This window comes from Suncus etruscus, chromosome 8 (genome assembly GCF_024139225.1).
Source record: "Suncus etruscus isolate mSunEtr1 chromosome 8, mSunEtr1.pri.cur, whole genome shotgun sequence".
Lineage (NCBI taxonomy): Eukaryota > Metazoa > Chordata > Mammalia > Eulipotyphla > Soricidae > Suncus > Suncus etruscus.
Genome location: NC_064855.1, coordinates 23,862,732 through 23,879,168, shown reverse-complemented (window position 1 = coordinate 23,879,168; position 16,437 = coordinate 23,862,732). Strand labels below are relative to the sequence as shown.

General features: G+C 37.4%; 1 protein-coding gene across 1 annotated transcript in view; it reads right to left on the bottom strand.

Annotated features, from left to right (window-relative positions):
* C8H11orf65 (chromosome 8 C11orf65 homolog) overlaps window positions 1-16,437 on the bottom strand; it is a 39,214-nt gene that overhangs the window by 9,538 nt on the left and 13,239 nt on the right. Inside the window, exons 2-5 of the mRNA XM_049778423.1 lie at window positions 8,932-9,024; window positions 5,516-5,569; window positions 5,178-5,378; window positions 2,287-2,417 (exon numbers count right to left, since the gene is read on the bottom strand). Coding sequence (XP_049634380.1) covers window positions 2,287-2,417; window positions 5,178-5,378; window positions 5,516-5,569; window positions 8,932-9,024 — 479 coding nt within the window. The remainder of the gene's footprint in view (window positions 1-2,286; window positions 2,418-5,177; window positions 5,379-5,515; window positions 5,570-8,931; window positions 9,025-16,437) is intronic.

The following is a 16,437-nucleotide window of genomic DNA, read 5'->3' as shown; positions in this document are numbered from 1 at the left end:
ATAAAATAATCTCAATTTTTTCCTAAGGTATGATACTTAAAGGTAGCATTATAGAAATGCTTTTTAGGGGCCGAAGAGGGGGCGCTAGCCAAGGAAGGACCACGGTTTGATCCCCCAGTGTCCCATATGGTCCCCCTCAAGCCAGGGGCAATTTCTGAGCACTTAGCCAGGAGTAACCCCTGAGCATCAAAGGGGTGTGGCCCAAAAAAATAAAATAAAATAAATGCTTTTTAGAATATCACAACAGAGGACTTAAAATATAAAGATAGCATTTGTTCGTTTTATAAAAATGTTAATAATTCAGACATTTGTATATATACATATATTACATATACCTTATGATGTATAGAATACTTTGATAGGATATTTTGATTGGATTAAAATCTTATTGTAATAAATAGTTATGTTTGAACTCTGAAAATTGCTACTACTTATAGGTAAAAAGACTATAATAATCATAAAATAAAACTATAATAAATAAAATAAAACTATAATAATCATAAAATAAGAGGGTAGATAGTAGGAAAGTAATTTCAAATGCAAACAACCAAAGATAAAATTATTTTACAATTAGTATTACCTTGTTCTATGGATAAATAGGTACTTAATAAAGCAAACAAGAAAAATATAAAGTTGCCTTTCAGATAACATCACATTCATATTATCTCATGGGAAAAGAGAGCTACTACAGGAGGTGAGGCAGTACAGTAACTCTTTTGCCTTGAATGGCCTTGAATGTGGCCAGCCCACGTTAGATGCCTAGGACCAAATAGAGTAAAGCACCTAAGTCTCCTAGGAGTTATCTCTGAACAAGTACCAGGAGTAAGTCCTGAGCTCACCTGGGTGTGCTCTCCACAATAAAATAATGTCACAGTTTTTTTTTAATATTTTCTAAAATATTTTTAAAAATAACATGATGGAAATGTTTTTCAGAAAATCACAACGGAAATTAAATTGCAAAGACTCAGAATCACTTTTGAAACTGAAAAGAAGGTGAAGGAAGATAGTATCTGCAAGACACTAGAAAGTAAGATATACAAATCAGAACATGTATGTGTGTGTGTTGTGTGTGTGTGTGTGTGTGTGTGTAATTGGGGTCAAACTCCAAACATGTGGGTCATACCTCAAAATATGTGAAGTGTGTATTTGATCAGAGTGACATTCCTAGCTTCCCAAATAGATTTATTTTAAGAAAACATACAATAGAATTAAGATTTTGTTTATTTTGATTACTGCTGATTAGTCAGCAGTTAGTGTTTCAGTGTATATAATTGGCTTATCTATCACTAGGGTCTCACAGCTATGACTGAACTTCCAAAGTCAGACCACTATGCTGTCAAAGTCAGCTGTTTCTAGTATTCAAATATACTAGATAAAATGAGTGTATTTTGTAGTTCTGAGTCCATCTACTATTAATGTATATTGACTATAGGTGAGCAGCTGTGGTTCTGAGGGGTTTTGTTTGTTTGTTTGTTTCATATTTCACTTTGATTTTATTTGAGGCACTCCTGGTAGTACTCAGGACATATTCCTGACTCTGAACTCAAAATTACTCTCGGCAGACTCAGGGACCCTTTGGGTACCACGGATTTGACCTGGGTCAGCCAAGAGCAAGGCAAGTGCCTTACCCTCTGTACTACCTATTTTATCTCTCTGACCTTAAGACAGTGTTGTATAGAATAAGCATTTTTTGTTATTGAATAGTATTGCTGACATAATGCAGGCAGGTGAAGCCAAAGTACAGTGGGTAAGGCATTTGCCTTGAACATGGTAGACTTGAGTTTGATCCCCAGCATCTCATATGATTCCTCGAACACTGCCAGAAATGATTACTGATTTCAGGGCCAGGTATAACCCCTGAGCATTGCCAGATGTAGCCTCAAAACAAAACAAAAGAGGAAATATGGAATATGTGCTTATCATTATGAGACAAAGGGGTACTTTACACTCTGTGTAGGAATAATATTGTCAGGTGCTTGCAAGACAAGTGCTTTAACCCCTTCACTACCCTTCTATTTAAAATAACAAGTAGTTAATATTGTAGCATTAAAAAATGAAAAATGTGGAGGCTGAAATGATGATAATACAGTGATAGGGCACTTACCTTGGATGCAGCTGATGCTGGTTAAATGCCCAGCATCCCGTATTTTCTCCCAAGTAGCACTGGGAGTAACACTGAGTGCAGAGCCAGGAGTAATCCCTGGGCATTACCAGATGTGGCCCAAAAAGAAAATAAATACACAAAATACCTTATTCTTTTATAGTAAGTATATTTCATTAACTTACATTTGCTTCATCCATTCTATTTTTCTAATTTTTCTTTTCTTTTCCATATCTTGTCTTCTCTTCAGTTTTGAGAAATGGAATTCTCTTTCTTTTTTCTCCCCTATCATTTCATTTTCAGTGGACATCCAAAACTATTGAGAAATGAATGCAATAAACTATATACAAAACATTAAGATACTAGTTGTGAGATTATCTGTCTAGAGAAAAAGCTGTTTGTCCAGTTAGAATATACTAAGATGAAAAAGAATAAACTAAGATGGAAATGAGCAGAGAAATAAGGCTAGTAGGGGAGTGAGAGCTTCCAAGTTGTGCTCAGGAGGCCCAATGGCCTCTCCTGACAATTCTGTACCAGCCAAGCTGGGGTTCAATGCTAAGGCCCAAAGACTCAGTGCTGCTTGAGCTTTATGGTGTTACGACTTTCCCAAGCCACCCTAGGTATACTAGGAACTTCCAGGGTCACTCTCAGTGGTATTCTTAGGACCACATCAAGCCAAGGATGTAACTAACCATGGTTAGCCAGTTAAAGGCATACACCTTAATCCCTGATCCCTCCAGCTCTGTTGAAATGTATTTCTAATTTATGAATGAGTAACACATTAAGACTTCAGAGGTATAGGCCACAGAGAGACTAACAAAGTCTAACAGAGGCACTTACATTTTTAAAAACAAGTAAATTGCCACATTCCAAAAGCTTTTACTTTTAACATAGAAATGTTCTAGTGTTCTGGACTTCTGAAAACCAATCCTTGAGTATAGGCATCCTCCCAGAACACAGAAGTTTTACTATTATATTCCCAAGACTTGTTTGCTCATGGATGATACTTAATTCTAACTGATTCTAACTATTTCTCTTCTCTTTTCTCTTGCCTATTTTTGTTTGTTTTGGGGCCACACCATGCAGTGTTCAGGGGCTATACCCAGCTCTACACTCAAAAGTGACTCATTCGAGAGTACTCAGGGGATTATATGGTGCCAGGTATCAAACTCTGGCCTTCTGCATGCAATAACTAGCTGCTTTCATAATTCAAATTCATTCCTACTTTCCCACCATACACAAACACAAACATTAAAAGTATATTATGTATTGCGCCAGAGAGACAGTACAGGAGCACTTATTCAGTCATAGCCCAGTCTTCTGATCCCAAAATAAAACAAAACAGCATTATATGTTGCACTGTACTGAAATATCCTATTTAATAACTTTCTCCCTAATTTAAACACAAGCTACTTGAGGGAAGGTACGATGTCTTATTTATCACTGTATCTCTAGCATCTAGTACAATATGTGGGGCAATGTTTATTGAGTGAATGATTTCATAAATTCACACTTTAATCATTTTAACTTTTCTTAATATCACATTCTATAATTTGTATGCTAGAGGGTTTAAAGTCTGGGTAAAGAATCTTGACCCAAATAAAGTCTAAAACAAAATCTAGATCTAGAGAATCAGTCATATTAATGTTAAAAAAATTTACTTTTACAAATATATTTAGGCAGAAATTATTCCCACAAATAAATTAAACATGGCTAGCAACATATATGATTCACAAATATATTTATATTATATATATCTAAATAGAGTGATAATACAGGGGATAGGGTACTTTGCCTTGCATGTGGCTCACATGGGTTCCATCTCCTGTACCCCATTTGGTCCCTGAGTCCTAGCAGGGATGATTCCTCAGTACAGATCCAGGACTAAGCACTGAGCATGTCTTGGTATGGCCCCAAACAAAGCAGAACAAAAAAAATTATCTGTTGAATGCTTATGTTTTTCTTTTTTTAATTGGCCACATCCAGTGTGCTCAGGTTTTATTCCTGGCTGTGCTTTCAGGGATCACTCCTGGCAGGTTCAGGGGGCCATATAGGATGCCAGGGATTGAACCTGGATTGGCCACATGCAAGGCAAGCATCCTACCCACTGTACTATCACTCAGTTTCTCCAATATTAATGAAATTTCAAATTATTTTCCACTGGTCTCTACTATTACAAGTTCAATAAGAGGAAATTAATATCATGATGCTCTAAAATTTTTCATGTCTACTTTTGAGAATTATATGTTAAACAATACAGTTTTGCTTTGTATAAAGATAGCAAAGTAATGAATACTACAGACTAGATTACAAACTAATTGCTAAAAGTAGGAGTGAGTTTAAGAAAAAAATTCTGTATCTTGAAGTATTACTAGTAAATGCCAAAGTAGTTAGCTTAATTTTTTTTTTTTTTTTTGGTCTTTGAGCCACACCCGGCGGTGCTCAGGGGTTATTCCTGGCTGTCTGCTCAGAAATAGCTCCTGGCAGGCACGGGGGACCATATGGGACACCAGGATTTGAACCAATCACCTTTGGTCCTGCATCGGCTGCTTGCAAGGCAAATGCTGCTGTGCTATCTCTCTGGGCCCAGTTAGCTTAATTTTAACAATTAAGTTATAAGGATTTATTATTTTTAAAATAATTAAAAATTAATTTTCAGTGGTTGTAGCAAAAGTACAGCAGATAGGGCATTTGCCTTGCCCATGGTCAACCTAAGTTTGATCCCTGTCATCTCATATAGTCTCCCAAGCACTGGCAAGAGTAATTCCTGAGGGCTGAGCCAGGAAGAATTCATATCACTAGGTATGGCCAAAAATCCAATAACTAAATTTTCCAAAAGGCAAGTAGTTTTGTTTGTTTTTGTTTTGGGGTCACGCCTGGCAGCACTCAGGGGTTACTCTTGGCTCTGTGTTCAGAAATCGCCCCTGGCAGGCTTGGAGGACCATATGGGATGCTGGGGTTCGAACCACCATCCTTCTACATGTAAGGCAAACACCCTATCTCCATGCTATCTCTCTGGCCCAGCAAATAGTTTTTTCAAGGTAGATTAAAATTACTAATATCATTCCACTCTTACTGTATCAGACACAAGCCTCCAACCATTGTTCTCCGTACGATGATACCAGCCTTTATGATCCTCTTCTCGAAGATGATCACCTTTAATATGAGAGGTATATTTTGATGGAAGTTTTGTGTAATCTCTAGGGCTATTAGCACATAGATCTTCAATATGTCTGTGAGTGAAAATTTTATAGTATATACCAGGTGGAAATTTAGCCTGTAGATGAAGAAGTTCAAAGTACTATTGTAATCTCATGTATAAAAATGTTTACATTTTAAAAATATAACATACTTTATAATTTCACATGAGGTGTTGATCTAAACAACTATATAAAAAAAATCATCCATACTTACACCACCTAATCTGAATCGTACTTGAATGCCAGCAGCAGGATCTAGAAGTTCTGCCTATAAAAATATTACATATTCTTCATCATTCTACTTCTCATGCTAATATAATAAAAATTGTTGAATTTTCATTTTGAAACAAGTAAATAAATCTCATTTTCAATTTTTTTCTTTTTTTATTAAATATAATTTTTATTTTAATCATAGTGGCTTTCATTTTCAAAAATTTTTTTTTTTTTTTTTTGGTTTTTGGGTCACACCCGGCAGTGCTCAGGGGTTATTCCTGGCTCCAGGCTCAGAAATTGCTCCTGGCAGGCACGGGGAACCATATGGGACGCCGGGATTCGAATCCGATGACTTCCTGCATGAAAGGCAAACGCCTTACCTCCATGCTATCTCTCCGGCCCCTTTCATTTTCAAATTTAAAATATTTTAACGCTCAGTTTCTTTTAAGGGAGAGACTGATCGGTCACATCTTGCGGTGCTCAGGACTTCTTACTTGCCCTGTGCCCATGAATCACATCTGGTGAGGTGCCCCAGCAGATAGTACAGAATGCTGAGGACTGAATCAGCACCAGCTGCTTGAACAGAAAGCAACTTACCACCTATACTGTTTTCCCCATTCCTTAAGTTTAAATTTCTTTTTTCTTTCTTTTTTAAGATTAAATTTCTTTTTCTTTCTTTCTTTCTTTCTTTCTTTCTTTCTTTCTTTCTTTCTTTCTTTCTTTCTTTCTTTCTTTCTTTCTTTCTTTCTTTCTTTCTTTCTTTCTTTCTTTCTTTCCTTTCTTTCTTTCTTTCTTTCTTTTCTTTCTTTTCTTTCTTTCTTCCCTCTTTCTTTCTTTCTTTCTTCTTTCTTTCTTTCTTTCTTTCTTTCTTTCTTTCTTTCTTTCTTTCTTTCTTTCTTTCTTTCTTTCTTTCTTTCTTTCTTTCTTTCTTTCTTTTTTTCTTTCTTTCTTTTGTTTTTTGGGTCACAATCGGAAGTGCTCAAGGGTTACTCCTGGCTCTACACTCAGAAATCACTCCTGGCAGGCTCAGGGGACCATATGTGATGCCAGGATTCAAACCACTCTCCTTCTGCATGCAAGGCAAATGCTTTACCTCCATGCTATCTCTCCGGCCCCAAGATTAAATTTCTTAAAGATACTCAATAAGTAAAAGTTTACTTAATAACAGAAAATGGACACCAAACTGTTTTCTCTATATATAACATATAAATTTAAAGTCAAATGATTAGTTATTCATAAAACAAAAATTTAAAATAATTCCTTAAAATCTGACTAGATATTAAATATTATATTACAGGTAAATTCTGAGAAAAAATTTAATTCGTCAAACTGAGTTTGAAACCAGAGAATTTTTCTTTTCTTTTCTTTGTAGAGAGGACATCCATAAAGGGCCCTACCCACTCTGATATTGCACATGGCCCTTTGCACACAGCCGGCAGATTCAATTTCCGGCATCCTATATGGTCCCCTGATATCCACACCCAGGAGTGAGCTTTAATCTAAGAGCCAGGAGTAAGCCCTGAACACTGCTGGATTGGAAACCCCCAAATAAAAAAAGTAACCCAGGTCAGCCTTGTGCAAGAAAAATGCCTTACCCACTGTGCTATCAATCCAGGCCCAAAATTGTGGAATTTTTGCACGTAAAGCATATAGTCCAGCAATGCAGGTGGGGTTGTGGAAAGGAACTCTTTTTTTTTTTTTTTTTTGGTTTTTGGGTCACACATGGCAGAGCTCAGGGATTACTCCTGGCTCTACGCTCAGAAATCGCTCCTGGCAGGCTCGGGGGACCATATGGGCTGCTGGGATTCAAACCACCGTCCTGCATTCAAGGCAAACGCCTTACCTCCATGCTATCTCTCCAGCCCCAGAAAGGGACGCTTATTCACTGTTGGTGGGAATGCCATCTAGTCCAACCTTTACGGAAAGTGATTTGGAGATTTCTCCAAAAAGTGGAAATTGAGCTCCCATACAATCCAACTATACCACTCCTAGGGATATACCCTAGGAACACAAAAATACAATAAAAAAAAATCCCTTCCTCACATTCATTGCAGTGCTATTTACAATAGCCAGACTCTGGAAACAACCTAGATGCCCTTTAACAAATCAATGGCTAAAGAAACTGTGGTACATATACACAATGGAATATTATGTGGCCATCAGAAGAGATGAAGTCATGGAATTTTCCTATACATGGATGTACATGGAATCTATTATGCTGAGTGAAATAAGCCAGAGGGAGAGAGATAAATGCAGAATAGTCTCACTCATCTATGGGCTTTAAGAAAAATAAAAGACATTTTCACAATAATTCTCAGAGACAAAAGAGAGGAGGGCTGAAAGGTCCAGCTCATTCATGAAGCTCACCACAAAGAGTGATGAGTGTTGTTAGAGAAATAACTACACTGAGAACTATCATAACAATGAATGAACTTGGGAAGTAGAAGCCTGTCTAGAGTAAAGGGGTTGGGATGGGGAGGAGGGAGACTTGGGACATTGGTGATGGGAATGTTTCACTGGTGAAGAAGGGTGTTCTTTAACTTTACATGACTGAAACTCAACTACAATATTTGTAATAAAGATGTTTAAATAAAGACATGAAAAAATAGTAAAAAAATGTAGTCCAACCCTTTGAACTATTTTATTTCCCTGGCTCCAGCAATACGGGATATATTTTCATTAAAATTACTTCAATTTGTAATTATATTATTCATAAACTAAGAGAAAGGCAAGGACTTTTTGTGGTTAAGAAAATTGAATATAAGCTTGCTTTTTCAAACTGATGTTCTATCACACCCTCCCCCACTGTGCTATCATTCTGGCTTCAAAGGTAATTCTTTTGAAAAGATCAGTATACATTTAGCAAATTAACTGAAGTTTTATACTACTGAAAACTAAAGCTTAATACTAGAACTCAAACTAATGGTTGCCTTTTAGAAGAATGAATTTAGCAATGATTTGAAGAGCACCGAAAGAGAGTAGTCTAAAATATGGAAACATTGATCTGGATAAAGTTACATGTTTGTTTATAATAATCCAGTTACACACATATTGTCAATATTTCTACATGTGTGTAATGCTTTAATGAAGTTTTAAAAATACAAGTGCATTAGATTTATAATGCCACACTTTTACTTAATTCAACTTTATTGATTGATTGACTGATTGGTTTTTGGGCCACACTCAGCAGTGCTCAGGGGTTACTCTTGGCTTTGCATTCAGAAATCTCCTCTGTCAGGCTGGGGGATCAAATGAGATGCTGGGAATCGAACTGGGTCACTCCTGGGTCGGCTGAATGAAAGGCAAACACCCTATAGCTGTGCTATCTCTCCAACCCCACGTTACACTTTTAAAAGAGAGTGTTCTATAAAAAATTATGTCCTATAATACCAAAAAGAAAAATTATTATGTCCTTACCTCTATAGGATTTATGTATTTCACTATTTGACGTGGTTCCCCTTGTCTTCTAAAATTAATTAAACTTTTAAAGTGTTGAAATACAGCAACATTCTAAAGGTACAAACACATAAAGTTCAGAACTGGATTTTCTGCTTCTAATTAGCTTTTTGTTTAACTAGGACAAATAACTTTAGAACATAAATAATGGCTTGTTTCCTGAGTCTACCTACTGAAGCTTGGGGACCACCTGGGTTATTTATGGAGCTTCTCAAGGACATATTGGGGATCAAACTTGTGGCTTTTATTTTATTTTTGTTTTGCTTTGTTTTGGGCCACACCCTGGGGGTTACTCTTGGCTCTGTGCTCAGAAATAACTCCTGGCAAACTTAGGGGAACATATGGGAAGCTGGTGATTGAACCTGTGTTGGCCATGTGCAAGACAAATGCCCTATCTGCTGTGCTATCATTCCAGCTCCAAACCTGTGGAATTTTTGCAAGTAAGACATGTAGTCCAACCCTTTGAACTATTTTATTTCCTTATGTAGTTTTACTAAAATTACTGTATTTGTAATTATATCATTAGTAATAATAGGATATTCAGAATTTTGGTTGGGCCATGTCTATATACTTCAAAATAAACTAAGAGAAAGGCAAGTACTTCTTGTGGTTAAGAAAATTGAATATGGGCTTGCTCTTTCAAGCTGCTGTTCTCCCTTGTAAGATTTTCATTTGCTCTTTCAAACCTATATTCTTCCTTGAACATTTATTTCTCTCATTTTGCTTTTTTCAAATCTGGAAGATTCTGGGTTCTCTCCTGAATACATATTCCTCTCTTCCTGTTTCCTCATATCTTTCTACATAATCTTGCTCAATAAAAACCTATCTTAGGAGCAGGAGCAATAGCACAGCTGGTAGAGTGTTTGCCTTGCACACGGTCAACCAGGTTCTAATACTGGCAACCCATATAATCCCCAAGCCTGTTAGGAGTGATTTTTGAGCACAGAGCCAGGAATGACACCTGAGCACTGCCAGGTATGGCCCCCCAAACCAAAACCAAACCAAGAAATTAAAGCTTTCTCGCTCCTAGCATCCACTCTCACATCCTATAGTCCCTGCCATGTAAACAACTCTCCAGTTTCACAGTTTCACAACTAATCTCAGAACAGATGCAAGCCAAGCCAAACTACTAAACTCATCAGACCAGTTCTACAGATCTTGGATCCTGTATTCCCATACACCATGCAACAAACACCTCCAAATTCCACAATATTAACAGCCCAGTTGGAAGACACTAATGGGGAAGTAGCATAGAAGTCATCTATCTAAGCTCCACAAGCAAAAACAACAACACAAAGGATCAAATCACAACAAACAGCTAAGTAAACCTTTAGACAATGACATCAATGAATTCCATTGTGATATATAACATTTTCACAAATTTTCTTTTACTTTTATTTTATTTTTCAATAATTTCATTAACCATTTTGTTGTAACTAGCAATATAAACAAATAATTTTGTGCTGTCTAAGGAGACAGGCTTTGGGGAGGAATTGGTGGAAATAGAAAAGTGGTGGAGGAAGAACACACCAGTGGTGGGATTGGTGTTGGAACATTGAATGGTGGAAACAAGTATATTATGAGCAACTTTGTAAACCATGGAGTTAAATAATACTGAAAAAAAGAAACCCACTATCTTGCTTCATCTTTTTTCCCCCTGAATTTTGGGCCATACCTGGTGCTGTTCAGGGGTTACTCCTGGTTCTGAAATTACAAATCACTCCTGGTGGAGGTATGGGTGACCAGATAGGATGCCCAGGAATTGAACCCAGGGCGACTGTATGCAAGACAGCACCCAAATTGCGGTACTATTTACCACTTCAGTCCTTGCTTCTCTCTTTAAAAAAAAAAAAAAAAGGAATTCTGGAGCCATAGTAAGGGGGTATGGCGCTTGCCTTACAAGCAGTTTAGTTGGATTCAATGCCTCTCACCCCATATGGTTCCCCAAACCCAGTCAGGAGTCACCCCTGAGCACAGAGCATAGAGAAGACCTAAGCAGCCACTCTGGTCTATTTGTTGTTTAAGAGATAAGTCTTCAGGATGTTTTTTAATTCTTTGTCAACAAAAACAAAACAAAACAAAACAAAACAAAAAAAGGGGGCCGACGGGGTGGCGCTAGAGGTAAGGTGCCTGCCTTGCCTGCGCTAGCCTGGGACGGACCACAGTTCGATCTCCCGGCGTCCCATATGGTCCCCCAAGCCAGGAGCGACTTCTGAGCGCATAGCCAGGAGTAACCCCTGAGCGTCACCGGGTGTGGCCCAAAAACCAAAAAAAAAAAAAAAAAATCTTTGCCAAAATTTTTTTGCATGTAAATCTCCATTTATCTGCAGTTCTCCCCTTGAAAGTGACAGTAGATACCATTACACAGTCATTTCACAAACTCCCTCAAATAGCTTGTTTACAGTTATTCTCCTCCCAAAGCTTTTGTTATTTAATATTTGGTGCCAGGGATTGAACCCAGGACCTCAGTCTGTAACACAAACACTCTAATAGAGTTATTGCTTCAGCTCCATTTCCAGTCCTTTCTGTTTTGTGGCCACATCAGGCAATGCTCAGAGATTTCTTCTGGTTTTGTACTCAGGAACCACTCCTGATGGTGCTTGGGGGACCAAATGGGATGCTGAGGGTCAAACCTGGGTCAGCCCATGTGTGAGGCAAACACCCTGCCTGATGTACTGTCACTTCAGCTCCCAGTCATTTATTACAATGATTTATTCAGGAGTGAGTTGCTTCTTAGTGGTGCATAGGAAGTCAGGGGGCCCACCAGCAATTCTCTGCCAGCAAGCAGAAGGTTCAAAGCAAGGGCTCAAATATGGGATGCTTCTCAGGTTCTGAATTGCTGGGGATATCTGGGGATAATTGGCAGTGTGCTGAGAGACTTCAAGGCCACACTTAACCACACTTAAAGTGCTGAGACTTTCAGGGCTGCACTCTTGTGAGGTTTGTGTGAGCATGTGGTGCTAGGAACCAATCCCATACCAATCATTCACCTTAAACATTGCACTATCTCCCAGTCCCTTTGTTTATTTTATTTTATTGTTTTTTATTTCTTATTTATTTTTTTATTTAAACACCTTGATTACATACATGATTGTGTTTGGGTTTCAGTCATGTAAAGAACACCACCCGTCACCAGTGCAACATTCCCATCACCAATGTCCCAAGTCTCCCTGCTCCCCACCCGACCCCCGCCTGTACTCTAAACAGGCTCTCCATTTCCCTCATACATTCTCATTATTAGGAAAGTTCAAAATGTAGTTATTTCTCTAACTAAACTCATCACTCTTTGTGGTGAGCTTCCTGTGGTGAGCTGGAACTTCCAGCTCTTTTCTCTTTTGTGTCTGAAAATTATTATTGCTAGAATGTCTTTCATTTTTCTTAAAACCCATAGATGAGTGAGACCATTCTGTGTTTTTCTCTCTCTCTCTCTGACTTATTTCACTCAGCATAATAGATTCCGTGTACATCCATGTATAGGAAAGTTTCATGACTTCATCTCTCCTGACAGCTGCATAATATTCCATTGTGTATATGTACCACAGTTTCTTTAGCCATTTGTCTGTTGAAGGGCATCGTGGTTGTTTCCAGAGTCTTGCTATGGTAAATAGTGCTGCAATGAATATAAGTGTAAGGAAGGGGTTTTTGTACTGCATTTTTTGTGTTCCTAGGGTATATTCCTTGGAGTGGTATAGCTGGATCATATGGGAGCTTGATTTCAAGTTTTTGGAGGAATCTCCATATCGCTTTCCATAAAGGTTGAACTAAACGGCATTCCCACCAGCAGTGGATAAGAGTTCCTTTCTCTCCACATCCCCGCCAACAGTTTATTCTCATTCTTTGTGATGTGTGCCATTCTCTGTGGTGTGAGGTGGTATCTCATCATTGTTTTGATTTGCATCTCCCTGATGATTAGTGATGTGGAGCACTTTTTCATGTGTCTTTTGGCCATTTGTATTTCTTCTTTGTCAAAGTGTCTGTTCATTTCTTCTCCCATTTTTTGATGGGATTAGATGGTTTTTTCTTGTAAAGTTCTGTCAGTGCCTTGTATATTTTGGAGATTAACCCCTTATCTGATGGGTATTGGGTGAATAGTTTTCTCCCATTCAGTGGGTGGCTCTTGTATCCTGAGCACTATTTCCTTTGAGGTTGCAGAAGCTTCTCATCTTAATATATTCCCATCTGTTAATCTCTGGTTTCACTTGCTTGGAGAGTGCAGTTTCCTCCTTGAAGATGCCTGTAATGTCCTGGAGTGTCTTGCCTATGTGCCTGTTCTATATATCTTATGGTTTTGGGTCTGATATCGAGGTCTTTAATCCATTTGTATTTTACCTTCGTACATGATGTTAGCTGGGGGTCTAAGTTCAATTTTTTGCAAGTGGCTATCCAATTGTACCAACACCACTTGTTGAAGAGGCTTTCCCTGCTCCATTTAGGGTTTCCTGCTCCTTTATCAAAAATTAGGTGTTTGTATGTCTGGGAACATTTTCTGAGTATTCAAGCCTATTACACTGATCTGAGGGCCTGTCTTTATTCCAATACCATGCTGTTTTGATAACTATTGCTTTGTAGTACAGTTTAAAGTTGGGGAAAGTAATTCCTCCCATATTCTTTTTCCCAATGATTGCTTTAGCTATTCGAGGGTGTTTATTGTTCCAAATGAATTTCAAAAGTGCCTGATCCACTTCTTTGAAGAATGTCATGGGTATCTTTAGAGGGATAGCATTAAATCTGTATAATGCCTTGGGGAGTATTGCCATTTTGATGATGTAGAATCCTGCCAATCCACGAGCAGGGTATGCGTTTCCATTTCCGCGTGTCCTCTCTTATTTCTTGGAGCAGAGTTTTATAGTTTTCTTTGTATAGGTCCTTCACATTCTTAGTCAAGTTGATTCCAAGATATTTGAGTCTGTGTGGCACTATTGTGAATGGGGTTGTTTTCTTAATATCCATTTCTTCCTTATTACTATTGGTGTATAGAAAGGCCATTGATTTTTGGTGTGTTATTTTGTAGCCTGCCACCTTGCTATATGAGTCTATTGTTTCTAGAAGCTTTTTGGTAGAGTCTTTAGGGTTTTCTAAGTAGAGTATCATGTCATCTGCAAACAGTGAGAGCTTGACTTCTTCCTTTCCTATCTGGATTCCCTTGATATCTTTTTCTTGCCTAATCACTATAGCAACTACTTCCACTGCTATGTTGAATAGGAGTGGTGAGAGAGGACAGCCTTGTCTTCTGCCAGAATTTAGAGGGAAGGCTTTTAGTTTTCTCCCGTTGAGGATAATATTTGCCACTGGCTTGTGGTAGATTGGCCTTAACTATATTGAGAAAGGTTCCTTCCATTCCCATCTTGCTGAGAGTTTTTGATCAAGAATGGGGTGTTGGACCTTATCAAATGCTTTCTCTGCATCTATTGATATGATCATGTGGTTTTTATTTTTCTTGTTATTGATGTTGTGTAATATGTTGATAGATTTTACAGATGTTAAACCATCCTTGAATTCCTGGATGAAACCTACTTGATCGTAGTGGGTGATCTTCTTAATGAGGGCATTGAATCCTATTTGCCATGGATTTGGTTTGAGGATCTTTGCATCTGCATTCATCAGCGATATTGGTTTGTAATTTTCTTTTTTTGTAGCATCTCTGTCTGGTTTTAGATATCAAGGTGATGTTGGCTTCATAAAAACTATTTGGAAGTGTTTCCGTTTGTTCAAATTTATTGTTTTTTAGGTCACAACTTGGAGGTGCTCAAGGATTACTCCTGACTGTGCTCAGGGATACTATCACTCCTGGTAGTGCTTAGAAAATCAAGATCTTCCATTTGAAAACCTCTGTACTATCTCTCCTATCCACAGCTCATTTAAATAGTCAATTCCAAAGTTATATCCTGTATAGGATTTCAGTTATCTCACTGGAGCCCTTCTGAAATGTCTCTAGACAGTTCATTAACATGACTTTTGCACAATTTTGTCCAACAGAATGCTACCATCTATATTTGACTAACCAAAAATAATTCTCATCTATTCATCATATTTCTTGACCTATTTTGGTTAATTTTGTTATACTGTTATTTCAGTGAGGTTCTGGGGGAGACAAAAAGTGAAAAATCAGTGGTTGGTTTATCATTAGTGATTAGCTTACCAATTTGTTAAAAATATACAATGGAGATATACAACTTATGTATATGCAAAATTTCCTACTGAAAATCCGTAAGGAAAGGATGCATTGGAAAGTGCAGAGGAAAAAGCTTGGAAGATAAAAATATTCAAAGCATGTGATTGGCTGGATTTTGGATGTGAAAGTTACAAAATACAGAAAGCTTAAGTCCATGACAAGTAATAGAAATATCAAAAAATAACAAATGATGATTATTATTAAATAGTCATTAAATAATAAAATATAATATAAATGACATGTTATTTATTTAGTAATGATATATTATTTTTATAGATTGGTATTCAAGAATTATTAAAAGGTAATATATTATTAAATAATAAATTACCATCATACTAGATTATAAAAGTTATTAACTTAGATTTGGAGATGAAGTTATGTCTTGTTTTATGGGTTTTTCTAGAAGTAAAAGCAGCAATAATGGAAACTATTTTTGCGAGGTTTGACTAATTGATACAAAGGTATTATTATTATGCTTGAAAATAGTATTATCACTTCACACAAAATTTATCAGGCACAGAATATTTCTGTGATCAGACAAAAAAGTGATATAATCTTAGCTCTTGAATCACATCCAATCAACTAAATCCATTTGAGATTATTCCTAATACTAAGGAGACCAAGTCTACCCAATATCATAACACTATAGTTAACTATTGCATCAATATGAATAAAATTCATTATTAAAGTTATTAAGAACAAATATACAGGAAGCCTTGTCCTCAAAAGCAATCACATGTCTGCATCTAGCTCCAAAACTCAATCTAATTTTAAAAGAGATGAGTAAAAAATTAACAGTGAAAAATTATGAGCATACCAATCATTAAGCTGAAAACTGACAGTTGCAGAAGGAGAGGCAGGTCAAAGACTCTGCCTTGCAGATGCCCATGTCAAATGCACCTATTAACCACAATCGCATTTCACCAATAGACCAACTTCACCACTCTATAGCTCTCTGCAGAAATACCAATCTGACCCAAACTCAAGTATGCCAGTATTGGGCTGGCATCACCAGAACTTTTTGGAGTGAATGCAGGCTCCATCCCAAGGTTTTTTTTGTACCATATTTTCCAGCGTATAAGACGACTTTTGAAACAAAAAAAGTCAACCGAAAATCAGGGGTTCGTCTTATACACCGAGTATATCCCGAGAAATGTTTCAATATGCCACTAAATGAAAATTGTCTGAATATTGCCACAAAACGAATTTTTTTTTTTTTTTTTTGGTTTTTGGGCCACACCCCGGCGGTGCTCAGGGGTTACTCCTGGCTGTCTGTTCAGAAATAGCTCCTGGCA